This window comes from Ranitomeya variabilis, chromosome 2, assembly GCF_051348905.1.
Source record: "Ranitomeya variabilis isolate aRanVar5 chromosome 2, aRanVar5.hap1, whole genome shotgun sequence".
Taxonomy (NCBI): Eukaryota; Metazoa; Chordata; class Amphibia; order Anura; family Dendrobatidae; genus Ranitomeya; species Ranitomeya variabilis.
The window spans coordinates 1,111,644,993-1,111,666,909 of NC_135233.1; the positions used below are offsets into that span (position 1 = coordinate 1,111,644,993).

At 46.9% G+C, this 21,917-nt stretch overlaps 1 protein-coding gene across 4 annotated transcripts in view; it reads right to left on the reverse strand.

Annotated features, from left to right (window-relative positions):
* Window positions 1-207: 207 nt before the first annotated feature.
* Window positions 208-21,917, reverse strand: part of KHK (ketohexokinase) — a 73,630-nt gene continuing 51,920 nt past the window's right edge. The window contains exons 4-10 of one of the 4 annotated variants that reach the window (XM_077292003.1): window positions 10,590-10,724; window positions 8,443-8,577; window positions 4,108-4,180; window positions 2,882-3,028; window positions 1,335-1,423; window positions 760-917; window positions 208-437 (exon numbers count right to left, since the gene is read on the reverse strand). In XM_077292003.1, the coding sequence (XP_077148118.1) occupies window positions 349-437; window positions 760-917; window positions 1,335-1,423; window positions 2,882-3,028; window positions 4,108-4,180; window positions 8,443-8,577; window positions 10,590-10,724 (826 nt within the window). In that variant the 3' untranslated portion in view covers window positions 208-348. The remainder of the gene's footprint in view (window positions 438-759; window positions 918-1,334; window positions 1,424-2,881; window positions 3,029-4,107; window positions 4,181-8,442; window positions 8,578-10,589; window positions 10,725-21,917) is intronic. The other 3 variants (XM_077292005.1, XM_077292004.1, XM_077292006.1) reach the window with 3 other exon arrangements.

Here is a 21,917-nt window from a genome sequence, read left to right on the forward strand (position 1 = left end):
AGTGGACTTGATTGGCCAGCAGCTTCCATGTTTGCTGTTGAACCCTTTGACTTCTCAAGTTTTATGAATTGTAGGAGTAGTCATGGTGAATAAGTTTCATTATGACGGCATGATGGGACCACCCGGTGCAGCCGGCGAAGTAGGAGGTAGCAAAGTGTTTGCTAGAAGTTCCCGATGTTGCTACAACATAGTCAATTGCCATAGAAGACTCCGTATCATCAGGAAAGAGCATTTATTAAAAACAGAGCAGTTATGTACATGTTCATTGGGGAGACGTTCAGTGGCGGGAACCTCCTTGTGCTCCAGGTCTGTGACCTCATGTCCTTGTTGAAATGAAGAAACAAGGTCTCAGGAGACGATGCCATCATAGCCCTGTATCCCACACTTCTTTCCTGCTATACGGCAACCAAACGTGATGGCCTCTTGCATAGACTGACCTGAGAAGAACGAGAACTCGGTGATATTCACATGTGGACATAACTTGTCATTCATCCAGTACAGATCATAGAAACATGGACATTGCTGAACTCTGACACGGTGGAGACCGTGACATCATCACATGGAGTGCACAACGAACCGCTATATCACACAAAGTACTGACCACGCAATGAAACTGTATCCAGCACCATCTCAGCGCTAAATTTGGCTTTTACTCTGATTTTCTGGTTTCTGATTCTCAATACATAGGGACACGATAACTGTGTAACATACGAACAACATGTACAACATAGTGACCCGTAAATAGTAAAGGAGACATACCGTTAGATAGGGCATAGATTACGGAAGCATTGAAGGTGTCTCCAGCACCGAGGGTGTCTACAATGGTCTCAGGGGGAAAGGAAGGAGAATGGAGGACACGTCCATCTGGTCCCAAAGCATCAGCTCCTTGTTCAGCCCAAGCACAGACCAGATATGCCCTGCAGAAATCAAGATCCAGAAGATGAGTGGGGTTCATGCGAGGGTCCATACACCTTAAATGTCAATGCTTCCTCACAGTCAATTCTGGTTCCAAGGAAGAAAAGTTATGAAATATCTGGTCATGCATGTCTATATCAGGTGTTTGACCCACACCATATGGCCAGCATTAGAGGAATGAGATAACACCAGATGATGTTATCTGTCACATTACATGACAAAGTACTTATATCTATAACAACCTATAAAAAGGAGGACACCGGAAGATCGGACCATGAGGCGTCTATAATCTAAATGCCCGTTTACACTTGGATACACCAACATGACCATTAGGGCAGGTCACGGGTCTGTAATATGCTTAATGGACACAAGAGTTTCTAAATTGCATGAAGTCATAGAGGTTACAAATGGCGGCTCACCCATTCTTCACCCGTGGATAGAATCCTACCACAGCCTCAGATGATGAGGTAAACCCAAAATGTCTGGCAACATCTTTACTTACAAACACCTGCAGAGGAAGAAAACAGAAATCATCACATAAAAAGACCACACAACGATATGAAAACCAGAGAATGGTATGAAGACCCCACAATAATATGGAGACCAGACCACGGTGTGAAGACCTCACAATGGTATGGGGACCAGACAATGGTGTGAAGACGCCACAATGGTATGGAGACCAGACAACAGTGTCAAGCCCAGACAACATTGTGAAGACCCCACACCAGTGAGAAGACCCCACAGTAGTATGGAAACCAGATAACAGTTTGAAGACGACACAATAGTAGCGAGACCAGATGACATTGTGAAAACCAGACGACATTGTGAAGACCAGACAACATTGTCAAGACCAGACAACGGTGTGAAGACCCTACAAAGGTATGGAGACCAGACAACCGTATGAACACCAGACAATGGTATGGAGATCAGACAACGGTATGAATACCAGACAACGGTATGGAGACAACACAACAGGGTAAAGACCACCCGATGTTAGAAAAGGGAGGATGGATGAAATGTCAGTGAAGGGAGGATGGATGGGTTGTTGGTGACGGGAGGATGAAGAGATCTCAGTGAGTAAAGAGAGGCTTCGGTGTTAGTGATGGCTGGGATGTCAGTGATGGGAGAATGGGTGAGATGTCAGTGATGGATAGGAAGTAAATGATGGGAAGATGCGTGGGATGTCAGTGATGGGAGAACTGGGGGATGTCAGTGATGGATAGGAAGTTAGTGATGGGAGGGATGTCAGTGAGGGAAGGATTGGGGATGTCAGTTATAGAAGGATTGGGGGATGTCAGTGATGGGAGGATGTCAGTGATGGGAGGATGAGTGGCAAGTCAGTGATAGGAGGATTGGGGATGTCGGTGATGGAAGGATTGGGGGATGTCAGTCATGGGAGGATAGGTGAGATGTCAGTGAAGGGTGGGATGTCAGTGATGGGAGGGATGTCAGTAATGGAAGGATTGGGAGATGTCAATGATCGGAGGGATGTCAGTGATGGGAGGATTGGGAGAGGTCAGTGGTGGATGGGATGTCAATGATGAGAGGACGGCTGAGATGTCAGTGATGGGTGGGAGGTCAGTGATTATGTACGATGTCAGTGATTGGAGGATGTGAGGCAGAACTACATTTTAGTATTATATTAATTCGATTTATTAGACCCGACACCGACAGTGGAAACGGAAGAATATTAGAGGTGGAAGGGGCATTTCCATATTCTTTTGGATAGTCATCCCCAAATATGTAAAATGGTTTATAGGTAGGAGTGAAAGCATGTGAAGGTATTGGATGGACCCAAGAGCGAGAGGTGACAATGCTGCCAATTTATACATAGGAGAATGTCTAAACCTGCCGGATTAATGAAGGTGATCACATCCCTGCACACAGGCCAATCAGCTATGAGCACGTCTGGAATTAATGGGGGCCGAGCTCTTACTGCCGGGGTTGTCACCACTCTCCTTCTTACCACGTCGCCATATTGGAATAATTGGTACAACTCTTCGCGCTCCTTTTCAATCTCTACGGAGACAGTGATCCGCTGGTCTGCAGGGCGGTTCTGGTTGTAGGCGGTTACTCTATGGATCATCTTTATCTGCTCATCGGCATTTCGCCCCTGGTAAATGATGGATCAAAGGTCACAAAGTTTGGCTGCCAGAGTCACTTCACATCACTTCCTGATGACCAGCCCCCTCCATGATGACGAACACCCTCCAGCCTTTCCTCCCTCATGACCAGCCCCCTCTAGCCTGTCCTCCTTGATGACCAGCCCTATCCAGCATGTCCTCCATCATGACCAGCCACTCTAGCGTTATCTCCATGATGACCAGCCCCTCCTCCCTGATGACCAGCCCACCGCAGCCTTTCCTCCCTGATGACCAGCCCACTCCAGCCTGTCCTCTATGATGACCAAACCCCTCCAGCCTGTCATCCACGAACAGACACCCCAGACTTTCCCTCCATGATGACCATCCCCACCAACCTTTCCTCCCCGATGACCAGTCCCCTCCAGCTATTCCTTCCTGATGATCAGCCCCTTCCAGCCTGTCCTCCGTGACCAGTCCCCTCCATCCTTTACCTCCATGAAGACCAACCCCTCCAGCCTTTCCGTCCCCGAAGACCAGCTCCCTCCAGCCTGTCCTCCATGATGACCAACACCTCTAGCCTTTCCCTCCATGATGATCAGCCCCCTCCAGCCTGTTCTCTATGATGACCAGCTCCCACCAGCCTTTCCCTCAATGATGGCCAACCCCTCCAGCCTTTCCTCCACGATGCCCAAGCCCTCCATCCTTTCCTCCATGACCAACCCCATCTAGCCTGTTCTCCATGATGACCAACCCTTACTCCATGATGACCAAGCCCCACAAGCCTTTCCCTCCATGATGACCAACACCTCCAGCCTTTCCCTCCTTGATGAACAACCCCTCCATCCTTTCCTCCATGATGACCAGCCCCATCCAACCTGTCCTCCATGATGACCAGCCTCCTCCATGATGATCAGCCCACTCCTGCCTGTCCTCCATGGTGATCAGCTCACTCCTGCCTGTCCTCCACGATGATCTGCCCCCTCCTGCCTGTCCTCCATGATGATCAGCATCCTCCAGCCTGTCCTCCATGATGACCAGGCCCCTTCAGCCTTCATTCTCTGGATCTTTTATGTATGAAGGTGACATTTTTCTTAATCTCATCTCTTACCTCCCAGTGAATCCACTTAAATTGAGTCAGCTCTACTTTCTGGAAGTCCTCAGCGGTCACGTCAGGAAGATTCCTGCATTGGAGATAGCACAGACTGTAAGTCCACAGTCTACTAATACAAGGAGAGGTAATCATAGAAGCGCATGCAGTAATACGATGGCGTGTCATTACACAAGGGCATTTGATGACAGAAGGGCATGTCCTTATTACCGCTCGTAAACCCCGAACCACGGCAGCATCTTCCAGCTGACAACACTCGCTGCTCCTAGGATATCAGGCTGCCCATCTGCCTGATAGGCTGGCTCAGGTGGCAGGAAGTCTCCATGCATCCAGAGCATCGCCACCTGTACTCCGTGTATCCAGAGTTGCTACCTATACTCCGTGTATCCGGAGTGTCACCACCTGTCCTTCGTGCGTCCAGAGCATCGTCACCTGTGCTCCGTGCATCCAGAGTTGCTACCTGTCCTCCGTGTAGCTGTAGCGTCGCCACCTGTTCTCCGTGTATCCAGAGCGTCACCACCTGTCCTCCATGTATCTGGAGCATCACCACCTGTCCTCCGTGTATCCAGAGTGTCGCCACCTGTCCGCCGTGTATCTGGAGAGTTGCTACCTGTAATCCGGTTATCCGGAGTGTAACCACCTGTCCTTCGTGAATCCAGAGCGTTGCCACCTGTCCTCCGTGTATCCAGAGTCGCTATCTGTCCTCTGTGCTTCCAGAGCATCGCTATCTGTCCTCTGTGTATCCAGAGCATCGCTATCTGTCCTTCGTGAATCCAGAGCATCGCTATCTGTCCTCCGTGTATCCAGAGTCGCTATCTGTTCTTCGTGAATCCAGAGCATCGCTATCTGTCCTCCGTGTATCCAGAGTGGCTATCTGTCCTTCGTGAATCCAGAGCATCGCCATCTGTCCTCTGTGTATCCAGAGTCACTATCTGTCCTCCGTGTATCCACAGTCGCTATCTGTCCTCCGTGTATCCAGAGTCGCTATGTCCTTCGTGAATCCAGAGCATTGCTATCTGTCCTTCGTGTATCCAGAGCATCGCTATCTGTCCTCTGTGTATCCAGAGCATCGCTATCTGTCCTCCGTGAATCCAGAGCATTGCTATCTGTCCTCCGTGTATCCAGAGTCACTATTTGTCCTTCGTGAATCCAGAGCATCGTCATCTGTCCTCCGTGTATCCAGAGCATCGCTATCTGTCCTCCGTGTATCCAGAGTCGCTATCTGTCCTTCGTGAATCCAGAGCACTATCTGTCCTTCGTGTATCCAGAGCATCGCTATCTGTCCTCTGTGTATCCAGAGCATCGCTATCTGTCCTCCGTGAATCCAGAGCATCGCTATCTGTCCTCCGTGTATCCAGAGTCGCTATCTGTCCTTCGTGAATCCAGAGCACTATCTGTCCTCCGTGTATCCAGAGCATCGCTATCTGTCCTCCGTGTATCCAGAGTCGCTATCTGTCCTTCGTGAATCCAGAGCACTATCTGTCCTCCGTGAATCCAGAGCATCGCTATCTGTCCTCCGTGTATCCAGAGTCGCTATCTGTCCTTCGTGAATCCAGAGCATCGCTATATGTCCTCCATGTATCCAGAGCATCGCTATCTGTCCTCCATGTATCCAGAGCATCGCTATCTGTCCTCCGTGTATCCGAAGTCTCTATCTGTCCTGTGTATCCAGAGTCGCTATCTGTCCTCTGTGTATCCAGAGTCGCTGTCCTTCATGTATCCAGAGTAGCTATCTGTCCTCCGTGTATCCAGAGTCGCTATCTGTTCTTCATGTATCCAGAGTCGCTATCTGTCCTTCATGTATCCAGAGTCGCTATCTGTCCTCCATGTATCCAGTCGCTATGTCCTGTGTATCCAGAGTCGCTATCTGTCCTTCATGTATCCAGAGTCGCTATCTGTCCTTCATGTATCCAGAGTCGCTATCTGTCCTCCATGTATCCAGTCGCTATGTCCTGTGTATCCAGAGTCGCTATCTGTCCTTCATGTATCCAGAGTCGCTATCTGTCCTTCATGTATCCAGAGTCGCTATCTGTCCTCCATGTATCCAGAGTCGCTATCTGTCCTTCATGTATCCAGAGTCACTCTCTGTCCTCCATGTATCCTACGTCTCACAATCTATGTGGCTCCCCAGAGCATCGCTATTTGTACTTGGTACCTATCTGTAAACTCGTGTGGCTTCTGCAATATTGCGCCTTTCCATAGAGCATCCTGGTGCCATGTCTTCTCATGAATGTCCACATGATGGAAAATGTCAGTGATCAGACCAGGCCATCTTCTTCCATTGCTCCATGGTTCAGTTCAGCCGTCATCTCCCCTCACACATGACCCTCGACAGGTCACCGATTTTACTTTCTTGAACCATTTTTCATAGTTACTAAATTCTGCATACAGGAAACAGCCTCAAAGAGATCCATCGTACCATCGTATACCAGGAAGCCCTCACAAGACTCCCGAATACCAGGACCACCCTACTAGACCTGGCATATAATGGAAACACACAGCAAAACCCACCATATACTGGGAACCCAACATAAGTCCTCCTGTAATCCGGAAATACCCAACTAGACCTGTCAAATACCTGGAGCACCACACATGACCCATTATATACTGGGAGCACCACACATGACCCATTATATACTGGGAGCTCCACACATGACCCATTATATACTGGGAGCTCCACACTTGACCCAATTCATACCGGGAGCTCCACACAAGATCCACTATATACATGGAACACCCCACAAGACCTGCCGTATAACGGGGACATCCCACAAGACCTGCCGAATACCGGGAACACCACACAAGACCCACCGTATACCTGGAACACATTACTAAACCCGCCATATACCGGGGACATCCCAGAAGACCTGCCGTATACCGGGAACACCCCACAAGACCCGCCGTATACCTGGAACACCCCACAAGACCCGCCGTATACTGGGAACACCCTACAAGACCTGCTGTATACTGGGAACACCCCACAAGACCTGGTGTATACTGGGTACATCACACAAGACCCACTGTATACAGGGAACACCCCAAAAGACATTTAACATACCGGGAACACCCCAAAAGACCTGCCATATAACTGGAAACACCCCCACAAGACCCGCCGCATACAGGAAACACCCCTCAAGACCTGCTGTATACTGGGGACATCACACAAGACCCACTGTATACAGGGAACACCCCACAAGACCCACCGTATACAGGGAACATCCCACAAAACCTTTAGCATACCGGGAACACCCCACAGGTCCTTTAGGATACTGGGAACACCCCACATGACCCGAAATATACCGGGAACACCCCACAAGACCCTCTGTATACTGGGAACACCCCACAAAACCTTTAGCATACTGGGAACACCCCACAGGTCCTTTAGTATACTGGGAACACCCCACATGACCCAAAATATACCGGGAACACCCCACATGACCCGCTGTATACAGGGAACACAACACAAGACCAGCCGTATAATAGAGAACACCCCACAAGTCCTTTAATATACCGGGAACAGCCCACAAGACCTTTAGCATACTGGGAACAACCCACAGGTCCTTTAGTATACCGGGAACACCCCACAGGACCCACCATATACCAGGAACACCCCACAAGACCTGAAATATATTGGGAACACTCCACAAGACTGGCTGTATAGTGGGAACACCCCACATGACCCGCTGTACACAGGGAACACGCCACAAGACCTGCCGTATTATAGAGAACACCGCAGAATACCTTTAGCATACCGGGAACATCCCACAGGTCCTTTAATATAAAGGGAACACCCCACAGGACCCGCCGTATACCGGGAACAAGACCCTGTGTACTGTGGAGTACAAGACCCGAAGTATACAGAGAACACCCAACAAGATCTGCTGTATAGAGGGAACATCCCACAAGACCCACCATATAATAGAGAACACCCCACAAGACCTTTAGTATACCAGGAACACTCCACAAGACCTTTAGTATACCAGGAACACTCCACAAGACCTTTAGTATACCAGGAACACTCCACAAGACCTTTAGTATACCAGGAACACCCCACAGGACCCGAAATATACTGGGAATACCCCACAAGACCTGCCATATACTGGATACCAACCCACAAGACCCGCCGTATACTGGGCACACCCCATAAGATCACAATTTGCCCTTTGTCAATCCAGCTAACTTATTAAGTTCAGGAACGATCTGCTCATTGCGGACTATAAATCTCCCCCAGCTCCGACTATTGTCAGTGACAATTACTCTCGTAGATTAACCAATAACACACAGGGATTGTGCAGCAGAGATTTCAGGGATCAGTATAGCACCTCTGTTCCTTACGTGTCATACAGTGTGACGGTCCGAGTGCCATTGTTGATGTTTACCAGGCAACAAGCGCAAGGAGTGTCGCCACGGGTCTGCCAGCTCACACGCGAGGCCTCAATGCTCCTCCTGGAGAAATCTGACATGATGAAGCTACGGAGCAGCAGGGGAAGAAGATTAGACAGAGGAGTGCTGCTGTGCCGAGGACAGAGATGTGCTGCTGTGCCAAGGACAGAGATGTGCTGCTGTGCCGAGGACAGAGATGTGGTGCTGTGCCAAGGACAGATGTGGTGCTGTGCCGAGAACAGAGATGTGGTGCTGTGCCAAGAACAGAGATGTGGTCTCTGCCGAGGACAAAGATGTGTTGCTTTGATGAGGACAGAGATGTGCTACTGTGTTGAGGAAAGAGATGTGCTGCTGTGCCGAGGACAGAGATCAGGTACTGTGCCGAGACCAGAGATGTGGTGCTGTGCCGAGGACAGAGATGTGCTGCTGTGCCGAGGACAGATGTGGTGCTGTGCCGAGGACATAGATGTGGTGCTGTGCCGAGGACAGAGATGTGGTGCTGTGCCGAGGACAGAGATGTGGTGCTGTGCCAAGGACAGAGATGTGCTGCTGTGCCAAGGACAGAGATCAGGTACTGTGCCGAGGACAGAGATGTGGTGCTCTGCCGAAGACAAAGAATTGTTGCTGTGACGCGGACAGAGATGTGCTGCTGTGCCAAGGACAGACATGTGCTGCTGTGCCGAGGACAGAGATGTGGAGCTGTGCCGAGGACAAAGAATTGCTGCTGTGACGAGGACAGACATGTGCTGCTGTGCCGAAGACAGATGTGGTGCTGTGCCGAGGACAGAGATGTGGTGCTGTTCCGAGGACATAGATGTGGTGCTGTGCCGAGGACAGATGTGGTGCTGTGCCGAGGACAAAGAATTGTTGCTGTGACGAGGACAGAGATGTGCTGCTGTGCCGAGGACAGAGATGTGGTGCTCTGCCGAAGACAAAGAATTGTTGCTGTGACGCGGACAGAGATGTGCTGCTGTGCCAAGGACAGACATGTGCTGCTGTGCCGAGGACAGAGATGTGGTGCTGTTCTGAGGACAGAGATGTGGTGCTGTGCCGAGGACAGAGATGGTGCTGTGCCGAGGACAGAGACGTGGTGCTGTTCTGAGGACAGAGATGTGGTGCTGTTCTGAGGACAGAGATGGTGCTTTGCCGAGGACAGAGATGTGGTGCTGTGCCAAGGACAGAGATGTGGTGCTGTGCCGAGGACAGAGATGTGGTGCTGTGCCGAGAACAGAGATGTGGTCTCTGCCGAGGACAAAGATGTGTTGCTTTGATGAGGACAGAGATGTGCTACTGTGTTGAGGAAAGAGATGTGCTGCTGTGCCGAGGACAGAGATCAGGTACTGTGCCGAGAAGAGAGATGTGGTGCTGTGCCGAGGACAGAGATGTGGTGCTGTGCCGAGGACAGAGATGTGCTGCTGTGCCGAGGACAGATGTGGTGCTGTGCCGAGGACAGATGTGGTGCTGTGCCGAGGACAAAGAATTGTTGCTGTGACGAGGACAGAGATGTGCTGCTGTGCCGAGGACAGAGATGTGGTGCTCTGCCGAAGACAAAGAATTGTTGCTGTGACGCGGACAGAGATGTGCTGCTGTGCCAAGGACAGACATGTGCTGCTGTGCCGAGGACAGAGATGTGGTGCTGTTCTGAGGACAGAGATGGTGCTGTGCCGAGGACAGAGACGTGGTGCTGTTCTGAGGACAGAGATGGTGCTTTGCCGAGGACAGAGATGTGGTGCTGTGCCAAGGACAGAGATGTGGTGCTGTTCTGAGGACAGAGATGGTGCTTTGCCGAGGACAGAGATGTGGAGCTGTGCCAAGGACAGAGATGTGGTGCTGTGCAGAGAGCACTGGTTTCCTGAGATGCAGGAATAGAGGTGTGTCTGACATGTTCTGCAGTTCTATAACACACCATTTTTGATGTGCAGAGGACACTGACCGGCCCCCGGACAATCACAGTTCTGTATTCATTGGGCCACCACACACCAGATTAGAGCCCCATCCCAAGCTGATCATTAACACACATAGCACCCCATGCTGCTCTGCGCCCCTCACTGCTCTGCGCCCCACACTCACATGCTCAAACCAACCATTGCGACACAAACCTGTTCATGTGAAGGATGGTGCGACTCCCATTGGTAATGTTGCTGATGACTATGGAAGCCGGGAAGGATGAACCAGGATGAGAGACGACATGTCCGACATCTATGCCGTAACTTGTCAGACTGTCCACTGTAAAACTGTGCGGGAGGGGCAGAGGCACAGAGCGGGGGCAATTATTGACAGAGAAGAGACATCAGGATCACACAGAACATGGGGCAGATGTATCATTGCCATCATGTGTCTCGGGGATTAGTCTGGTGGATTTATTATTTATCACCAGAATGCGCCAAAAACTCTTCACTGTCCCATATGGAAAGCAAAAGAAAATGTGCCGTGTGTGGTAGAGGTTATATAATACTGTGCGGGTGGAGGAACAGTGTAGACTTTCTGGATTATATACAGTGGTGTGAAAAAGTGTTCACCCTCTCCCCGATTTCATATTCTTTTGCATATTTCTCACACTTATATGTTTCAGATCACCAAACAAATGTAAATGTTAGAGAAAGATAACAATTAATCACAAGATGCAGTTTATAAACGAAGGTCTTTATTAATAAGGGAAAAAGAAATCCAAACCTACAGGGTCCTGTGTGAGAAAGTGATTGCCCCCTAAACTTAATAACTGGTTGGGCCGCCACTAGCAGCAACAACTGCAATCAAGCTTTTGCGATAACTGGCAGCAAGTCTTTTCCAACGCTCTGGAGAAATTTTGGACACTCATCTTTGCAGAATTGTTGTAATTCAGCCACATTGGAGGCTTCCGAGCATGAACTGCCTTTTTAAGGTCATTCCACAGCATCTCAATCGGATTAATGTCAGGACTTTGACTAGGCCACTCCAAAGTCTTAATTTTGTTTTTCTTCAGCCATTCAGACGTGGACTTGCTGGTATGTTTTGCATCATTGTCCTGCTGCATAACCCAAGTGCGCTTCAGTTTGAGGTCACAAACAGACGGCCCGACATTCTCCTTCAGGACTTTTTGGTAGACAGCAGAATTCATGGTTCCATTTACCACAGCAAGTCTTCCAGGTCCTGAAGCAGCCAAACAGCCCAAGACCATCACATTACCACCACTATATTTTATTGTTGGTATGATGTTCCTTTTCTGAAATGCTGTGTTACTTCTATGCCAGATGTAATGAGACTTACACCTTCCAAAAAGTTCAACTTTTGTCTCGTCAGTCCACAGAGTATTCTCCTAAAGATGTTTATCAAGATGTTTTCTGGCAAAACTGAGAAAACCCTTTATGTTCTTATTGCTCAGCAGTGGTCTTCATCTTGTTACTCTACCATGCCGGACATTTTTGCCCAGTCTCTTTCTTATGGTGAAGTCATGAACACTGACCTCACCTGAGGCAAGTGAGGCCTGCAGTTCTATGGATGTTGCTGTGGTGTCTTTTGCGACCTCTTTTATGAGCAATTGCTGCGCTCTTGGGGTATTTTAGTAAGCCGGCCACTCCTGGGAAGGTTCACCACTGTTCCATGTTTTTGCCATTTGTGGATATTGGCTCTCACTGTGGTTTGCTGGAGCCCCAAAGCTTTAGAAATGGTTTTATAACCTTTTCCAGACTGATACATCTCAATTAATTTGTTTCTCATTTGTTCCAGAATCTGTTTGAATTGCAGCCTGATGTCTAGCTATTGAAGATCTTTTGGTCTACTTCACTTTGTCAGGACAGTTCTATTTAAAGGGACTCTGTCACCTGAATTTGGCGGGCTCTGTTTATGGTCCGATGGGCGGTGTTTTCTGTGCTTTCATTCACCCCTTCCTTTCCCGCTGGCCACAATATTGTCTTGAATTGGATTAGGTTGCCTCCGTAGTACACACATGCGCAATGCAATCTTGCCTTGCGCACGTGCAGTATGCTTTGCCCAACTGCGGGCAAAGCAGAAAAGCATTAGTGTGCATGCGCCGCCGCACTACGTCCCGGAAGTATTTTGCTGTGTTTCGGGACATAGTGCACCGGCGCATGCGCACTAATGCTTTTAGGCTTTGCCCGCAGTTGGGCAAAGCATACTGCACGTGCGCAAGGCAAGATTGCATTGCGCATGCGTGTACTACGAAGGCAACCTAATCCAATTCAAGACAATATTGCGGCCAGCGGGAAAGGAAGGGGTGAATGAAAGCACAGAAAACACCGCCCATCGGACCGTAAACAGAGCCCGCCAAATTCAAGTGACAGGTTCCCTTTAAGTGATTTCTTGACTGAGAACAGGTGTGCCAGTAATAAGGCCTGGGTATGGCTAGGGAATGTGAACTCAGCTTCCCAAAGATGTGATAAACCACAGTTAATTTAGGTTTTAAGAGGGGGGGTAGTCACTTTTTCACACAGGGCTCTGCAGGTTTGGAATTCTTTTTCCCTTAATAATAAAGACCTTCATTCACAAACTGCAATTTGTGATTTCTTGTGTTATCTTTGCCTAATATTTGGCAATCTGAAACATTTAAGTGTGACAAACATGCAAAAGAATAGGAAATCAGGGAGGGGGCTAACACTTTCACACAACTGTAATACTATATGGGTGTGTAATAAAAGCGTAGATGTTCTGGATTATATAATACTATACGGGTGTAATAAAAGCGTAGATGTTCTGGATTATATAATACTATACGGGTGTAATAAAAGCGTAGACATTCTGGATAATATACTATATGGGTAGAATAAAAGTGTAGACGTTCTGTATTATCTAATATACGGGTGTAATAAAAGTGTAGACGTTCTGGATTATATAATACTATATGGATAGAATAAAAGCGTAGATGTTCTGGATTATATAATATACGGGTGTAATAAAAGCGTAGATGTTCTGGATTATATAATACTATACGGGTGTAATAAAAGCGTAGACATTCTGGATAATATACTATATGGGTAGAATAAAAGTGTAGACGTTCTGGATTATATAATACTATACGGGTGTAATAAAAGCGTAGATGTTCTGGATTATATAATATACGGGTGTAATAAAAGCGTAGATGTTCTGGATTATATAATACTATACGGGTGTAATAAAAGCGTAGACATTCTGGATAATATACTATATGGGTAGAATAAAAGTGTAGACGTTCTGGATTATATAACATACGGGTGTAATAAAAGTGCAGACGTTCTGGATTATATAACATACGGGTGTAATAAAAGTGCAGACGTTCTGGATTATATAATATACGGGTGTAATAAAAGTGTAAAAGTTCTGGATTCTATAACATACGGGTGTAATAAAAGGGTAGACATTCTGGATTATCTAATATACGGGTGTAATAAAAGTGTAGACGTTCTGGATTATATAATATACGGGTGTAATAAAAGTGTAGACGTTCTGGATTATATAATATACGGGTGTAATAAAAGTGTAGACGTTCTGGATTATATAACATACGGGTGTAATAAAAGTGCAGACGTTCTGGATTATATAATATACGGGTGTAATAAAAGTGCAGACGTTCTGGATTATATAATATACGGGTGTAATAAAAGTGTAGACGTTCTGGATTATATAATATACGGGTGTAATAAAAGTGTAGACGTTCTGGATTATATAACATACGGGTGTAATAAAAGTGTAGACGTTCTGGATTATATAATATACGGGTGTAATAAAAGTGTAGACGTTCTGGATTATATTATATACGGGTGTAATAAAAGTGTAGACGTTCTGGATTATATAATATACGGGTGTAATAAAAGTGTAGACGTTCTGGATTATATAATATACGGGTGTAATAAAAGTGTAGACGTTCTGGATTATATAATATACGGGTGTAATAAAAGTGTAGACGTTCTGGATTATATAACATACGGGTGTAATAAAAGTGTAGACGTTCTGGATTATATAATATACGGGTGTAATAAAAGTGTAGACGTTCTGGATTATATAACATACGGGTGTAATAAAAGTGTAGACGTTCTGGATTATATAATATACGGGTGTAATAAAAGTGCAGACGTTCTGGATTATATAATATACGGGTGTAATAAAAGTGTAGACGTTCTGGATTATATAACATACGGGTGTAATAAAAGTGTAGACGTTCTGGATTATATAATATACGGGTGTAATAAAAGTGTAGACGTTCTGGATTATATAACATACGGGTGTAATAAAAGTGCAGACGTTCTGGATTATATAATATACGGGTGTAATAAAAGTGTAGACGTTCTGGATTATATAATATACGGGTGTAATAAAAGTGTAGACGTTCTGGATTCTATAACATACGGGTGTAATAAAAGGGTAGACGTTCTGGATTATAAAATATACGGGAGTAATAAAAGGGTAGAGGTTCTGGATTATATACAGTGTCTTGCGAAAGTATTCGCCCCCTGGAACTTTTCAACCTTTTATACTATACGGGTAGAATAAAAGTGTAGACATTTTGGATTATATAATACTATACAAGTAGAATAAAAGTGTAGACGTTCTGGATTATATAACATACGGGTGTAATAAAAGTGTAGACGTTCTGGATTATATAACATACGGGTGTAATAAAAGTGCAGACGTTCTGGATTATATAATATACGGGTGTAATAAAAGTGTAGACGTTCTGGATTATATAATATACGGGTGTAATAAAAGTGTAGATGTTCTGGATTCTATAACATACGGGTGTAATAAAAGCGTAGATGTTCTGGATTATATAACATACGGGCGTAATAAAAGGGTAGACGTTCTGGATTATAAAATATACGGGAGTAATAAAAGGGTAGAGGTTCTGGATTATATACAGTGTCTTGCGAAAGTATTCGCCCCCTGGAACTTTTCAACCTTTTATACTATACGGGTAGAATAAAAGTGTAGACATTTTGGATTATATAATACTATACAAGCAGAATAAAAGCGTAGATGTTCTGGATTATATAATACTATACGGGTAGAATAAAAGTGCTTGTTACAGATTGTATGACCACACTGGGAGTATAGTCGATGTTCTAGATTTCATGGTGAAATGACAAACAGAAGTTCTTAGTGGAAAAAAAGCAATTGAAAATGAATATATAGCCAGAGTGTTAACAAGGTCACAATCAAAGAGTGGAAAGTGCGATTACCGGATCATGAAAAGAGAGGATACAAGTTCAAGACTGGACAGGAGAGGATCAGAAAACATCAGGAATGAAGAAGTTCTGCACTAGATTGGAGTGGCGAGGTTGTGAACTAGACAGGAATGGAGACTATCTGCACTGGAAGGAAGTGGAGAGATTATGGACATAGCTGGAATTTAGAATTTTTGGTCTGTACAGGAATGGAGACCTTCTGGGCTGAATAGATGTGTAGAGTATCTGGGACGATCAGTAGTGAAGTTGAGAACAGGAGAAGACTGGAGAGGTTCTGGAATGCAGAGATTCTGGACTGAATGTCAGTGGAGAGGTTATGACGTACTGTAGTGGGGTTTAGAACAGAACAAGAACGGAGACATACTGAACTGGACAGGAGTGGGGCATTTCTGGATGGGACAGGAATGGTGACTTTCTGGATTGGACACGAGTGGGGAATTTCTGGATTGGACATGAGTGGGGAATTTCTGGATGGGACAGGAATGGTGACTTTCTGGATGGGACAGGAATGGGGAATTTCTGGATGGGACAGGAATGGTGAATTTCTGGATGGGACAGGAATGGTGAATTTCTGGATGGGACAGGAATGGTGAATTTCTGGATGGGACAGGAATGGTGAATTTCTGGATGGGACTGGAATGGTGAATTTCTGGATGGGACAGGAATGGGGAATTTCTGGATGGGACCAGAATGGGGAATTTCTGGATGGGACCAGAATGGGGAATTTCTGGATGGTACAGGAATGGGGAATTTCTGGATGGGACAGGAATGGGGAATTTCTGGATTAAAAAAGGAATGGAGAATGTCTTGATTAGTTAGGAATGGACAGGTTCTGAAATAGAATGGAATGGAATACAGAATTCGGGCACTGGATAAGAGCAAAGAGGTCCTTGACCAGACAGAAGTGGAGAAGATTTGTACGGAACTGAGATGTTCTGTACTAGACAGGAATGAAGAATTAATTAATATTCTAGAAAGTGGGTAGGTTCTGAACTGAAGAGTAGCAAAGTGGAGTGGTCAGGATTGGAGAGAATCTAGACTTGACTGGAGTAGGTAAGATCTAGCTGCACAGAAGGGTAAATGATTTGGACAGGAACAGAGAAGTTCTGAACTGAATGGAAATGGAATAGTTATCGAGTGTAAATTAGTAGAGAGGATGTGCACTAAACAGGAATCTAGTGGTCCTGGAATGTACAAGAGTGGAGAAGTTCTGGGCTGAACCATATTTAAGAGATCTTGGAGTGGACAGGATTGGAGAGAATCTGGAATCAATAAACATGAAGAGGAATTGAATTGGACAAGAGTGGAGAGGTGGAATGGACAGGAATGAAAAACTCAAAAGTACTGGGAAGAACTAGACAGGAGAAGTTATGAACTGGATACAAGAAGAAAAGGTTCTGGGACAGAGGTTGTGAACTAGACAGCGGAGTATTGTAGGATTCTAGAATAATTTCTGACTAAATGCAAAATTGAACATGACAAAGAATTGGAGTGAATGTCATAGGTGTAAAGCAAAAGAGGGGTTGGAGAAACAGCTGAAGACAGGACGGGAGGAGGTCGATAAATACTAAAGTTCTTGATCAAGATGGAGAATAATAGGAGTCCAGTCATCAGACCCACACAGCTAGATGTGCTGTATCTCAGAAATTGAACATTTCCTGGAGAAATAATCACTGACCAAGAGGAGGACAGCAGAGACTGCTACATGTCTAGTGTGACAAAATCACTGGGAAAGTGCTGAAGGGGAGATATGTTTCACTAAGCTTGATGGCATCAGTGATATAAAACCCAGAGGGGTTAAGCTAATTTGTTTTAATAGACTTGCTTTTATGTAGGAGGTTGTCCATCTTATCTCCACTCCAGGGTGTGGTCTGGGGCTTAAATAGCTGGACTCCAGAGGTAGTCTTGGTTCAGCAGGGCTGGAGAGAGGATCTCCAGTGGTTTGTGTCCTGGGGAGTATAGACTGAACCTGTGTTGCTAATGAGCAGGCAGCTCTCCGCAACTGTATGGACTGTGTTACAGAATTTTTTTTCCTGTTTTGCCTGAAGGGATGTACTTTACTTTTCCCTTCATGTTGGCTTATGCCACTATATAATAAACCAACAGAAGGTTTAAAGAGATCTTGTTCCTGTTTTCTACCTCCTTGTACCGCTGAGTGAACCGATCTACCACAGGTGGTGTTAGAAGTGCGGGCAGCGTTCCCAGCTAACACACGACAACCATAAGCCAGCGTACAACATCAGGCAAAATGGAGGACCTGCTAAAGCATCTGGTGAACACACAGCAGCAGCAGCAGTTGGCACATCAGGAGACGTGTAAGCTGCTTGTCCTGCGGATGAAATAACAGCAGATTGAGCTGCTTGCCGAAGCAGTTTGTGGGAGACCCGAAGACCATTTCACAAGTCCAGATGATGACAAATACGTCCGGAAGGCAATAAGAAGAGACTGTGGCCAGTGCCTCACTGGAAGCCTCCAAGGTTCCTTAACTGAGGGTTTCTGGGAAAAATTATAGGACTGCTCAAATGCGGGATCTTACCCTAAAAGGGGCATTCGAAAATGTGTCTGTGATACATGGGGTTGCTCAAAAGCTGGGGGCTGACACCATGTTCCCACACATTGCAGTCAGTAGAGAGTTACTGTATCGTGTCACCACCCTGAGGGGAGATAGTGGAGCAGCTGTTGGTTCCAGGACCCTATCGGTGGAGAATTTTAGACATGGCCCGTTCACATGTTTTGGGGGCACATCTTGGGGTAGAGAAAACGCTGGAGAGAGTAATGCGAAAGTTCTATTGGCCGGGATGTTACCGGAAGATCTTAAGTTATTGTAGGTCCTGCCCCACTTGCCAGGTAACCGCTCCTTCTACTCACTTCCGAAGTCCCCTAGTCCCGTTACCTATAATAGAGGTCCCAATTGAGAGAATTGCCATGGACCTAGTGGGTTCTCTAGTTAAGTCTCCACGAGGGCATCAATATATCCTAGTGGTTATGGACTATACGACCCGATACCCTGAAGTGGTAACACTAAGAAACTCTTCGACCAAGAGTATCTCCAGGTAACCTGTCCATATTTTTGCTAGGACAGGCCTGCCGAGGGAAATTTTGACACACCAGGGAACCCCTTTCATGAGCAAAGTAATGAGGGAGATGTGCAAGGTCCTTCAGATTGCCCAGCTGCAAACCACAGTATACCATCCGCAGATCGTCAGCCTAGTAGAGAGCTTTAATAAGACCTCGAAAGAGATGATAAAGAAAGTAATTGAGAAGGACTGTCGAGACTGGGACTATCTGCTTCTGTTTCTGCTCTTCACAGTCAGAGAAGTTCCTCAATCCTCAACTGACTTATCGCCGTTCGAGCTGCTGTATGATCGACATCCACGAGGGTTCTTGGACAATGCCAAGGAAAGCTGGGCAGCTGAGGTCATGCCACACAGAGTGTCATACAGCATGTCACCCAGTTACAGGAGAGGATGGCGAAAGTAATGCATATCGTGAAGGAGCATCTTCTAAAGGTACAGGCAAGGGTGTATAACCAATCAGCGAGGCTGAGGCTGTTCCAACCCAGGACCATGTGCTAGTGCTTATCCCCACGGTGGAGAGCAAGTTCCTAGCCAAGTGGCAAGGCCCATACGAGATGGTGGAAAAACTGGATGAAGTTAATTACAAAGTACACCAGCCAGTTCAAAGAAAGCCACACCAAATATACCATGTGAAATTGCTCAAGCCATGGCGAGATCGGGAATAGCTGAAAACCCATTGCCTGGGAGCCAGTCCCAAAGTCACGGTGGACGATGTCACCATTGCAGAGACTCTAATGCCAGCCCAGAGGCAACAGTGTCGGGAGATGTTGCAGTGGAACCGTGACCTGTTCTCGGAGTTGCCAGGGCATGCACAGGTTGTGTAGGATGATGTGTTGACAGAACCCCATGTAAGGGTGAACCTCAAGCCCTATAGATTTCCCAAAGCCCACCGGGAGAGGATATCAAATGAGAAGAAAATGTTAGCCCTCGGGGTGATAGAGGGGTTCAAAAGTGGATGTTTGAGCACCATCATCCTTGTGCCAAAGCCAGATGGTGAGTGGAGGTTTTGTAATGACTACCGCAGGCTGAATGAGGTCTCCAAATGTGATGCGCATCTGAGGCCCCACGTGGACGAACTCACTGAAAGACTCGGAACTGAAAGGTACATTACAACCCTAGACCTGACGAAGGGCTACTGGCAGATCCCCATGTCCCAGAGTGCAAAGGAGAAGATGGCCTTCTCGACGCTTGATGAGTGTTTCCAATACACCAGAATGCCCTTCGGACTGCAGGGGGCCCCGGCAACCTTCCAGAGGGCTATGGATTGGATCCTGGCTCCCCATAAGAAGCATACCGCAGCCTACCTAGATGGCATTGTGATTTTCAGCCCTGACTAGGGTAGTCATCTACCAAAGGTACAGGCAATCCTGGATGCGTTGAAAAATGCGGGGTTCACTGTAAACCCCCCAAAAAGTGCCAAAGGGAAGGAAGAGGCCAAGTACTTAGGCTGCGTTGAGGGGTGAAATCAAGCCACAAGTAAACAAGATTGAGGCAAAATAGAAGTGGTCACAACCCTTTCCAAGACGCAAGTGAGGGTGTTTCTTGAAATTGTGGGTTACTCCAGGCAGTTTATCCCAAGGTTCGCCATGATTACCGCGCCGTTGATGGACCTCCTTCAAGGCACAAGATCGATGATTAAATAGTCTGCTGAGAATGAGATGGCTTTCCAGGAGCTGAAGCGGGCTTTGTGTAAACACCTGGTTCTGGTCACACCAGACTGCAGCAAATAATTTGTGCTCCAGACAGATGCGTCAGAAGTCAGCTTGGGAGCCACGCTGTTTTTTAGGAGGTAAATGGGGAGGAGCATCCCATCCTGTATCTGAGCCGGAAGCTCTCTTCATGTGAGAGAAGCTATGCCATCCTTGAGAAGGAGTGCTTAGCCATAAAATGGGCCAGATATCCTGAGGTATTACCTGCTAGTCCATAGGTTTAAGCTGGTATCTGACGGAGATGGTTGAGAAAAAATAAGGGCAAGAATGCTCAGGCAACTAGGTGATTCTTAGGCCTTCAAGATTTTAATTTTCACGTCGAGCATAGGCCAAGGAAGTTGCACCGGAAAGCAGATGCCCTGTCCAGACTCCCCTGCTTAGCGAGTGAAGGTGCGAAAACGATATAGGTGTCAGTGATATAAAACCCAGAGTTTTTCCTCCAGCACACAAAGTGCTGGAGGGGTTAAGCTAATTTATTATAATGGCTGGCTTCTATGTGAATATCCATAGAGCAGGAGGGAGGATGTCCACCTTATCTCCACCCCAGGGAGTGGTCTGGGGCTTAAATAGCTGGACTCCTGGGGCAGTCTTGTTTTCAGCAGTGCTGGAGAGAGGATCTCCAGTGGTTTGTGCCCTGAGGAGGAAAGACTTAACCTGTCTTGCTCCAGAACAGGCAGCTTCCAGGAAATGTATGGACTGTGTTACAGCATTTTGTTTTTTTGTTGTTTTCCCGTTTTGCCTGAAGGGCTGTGCTTTACTTTTCCTTACATGTTGGTTTATGCCACTGAGTGAACCGACCCACCACACTAACTATAGTGTACTACACCCTGTACCCCATCACTGAACGGGAGGAGGACAGAGGAGACTGCCGGCTGTGTAGCTGTACTGTATTACACCCTGTACCCCACCACTGACCAGCTGGCCTAGCAGATACCAGATGCCGTGCTATGCGGAGCCTGACACTAGGGAGCATGATCTGGTATAGCGGATACCCGGTACTGTCCTGTGTGGAGCCTGAAACTAGGGAGCATGATCTGGTATAGCGGATACCCGATGTCGTCCTGTGAGGAGCCTGACACTACAGAGCACGATCTGGTATAGCGGACACCTGGATGCCGTCCTGTGTGGAGCCTGACACTAGGGAGTATGATCTGGTATAGCGGATACCTGAATGCCGTCCTGTGCGGAGCCTGACGCTAGGGAGCATGAACTGGTATAGTGGATACCCGGATGCCGTCCTGTGTGGAGCCTGACACTAGGGAGCATGATCTGGTATAGCGGACACCCGGATGCCATCCTGTACGGAGCCTGACACTAGGGAGCATGATCTGGTATAGTGAATACCCGGTGCCGTCTTGTGCGGAGCCTGACACTAGGGGGCATGATCTGGTATAGTGGATACCTGGATGCCGTCCTGTGTGGAGCCTGACACTAGGGAGCATGATCTGGTATAGCGGCTATCCTGATGCCATCCTGTGCGGAGCCTG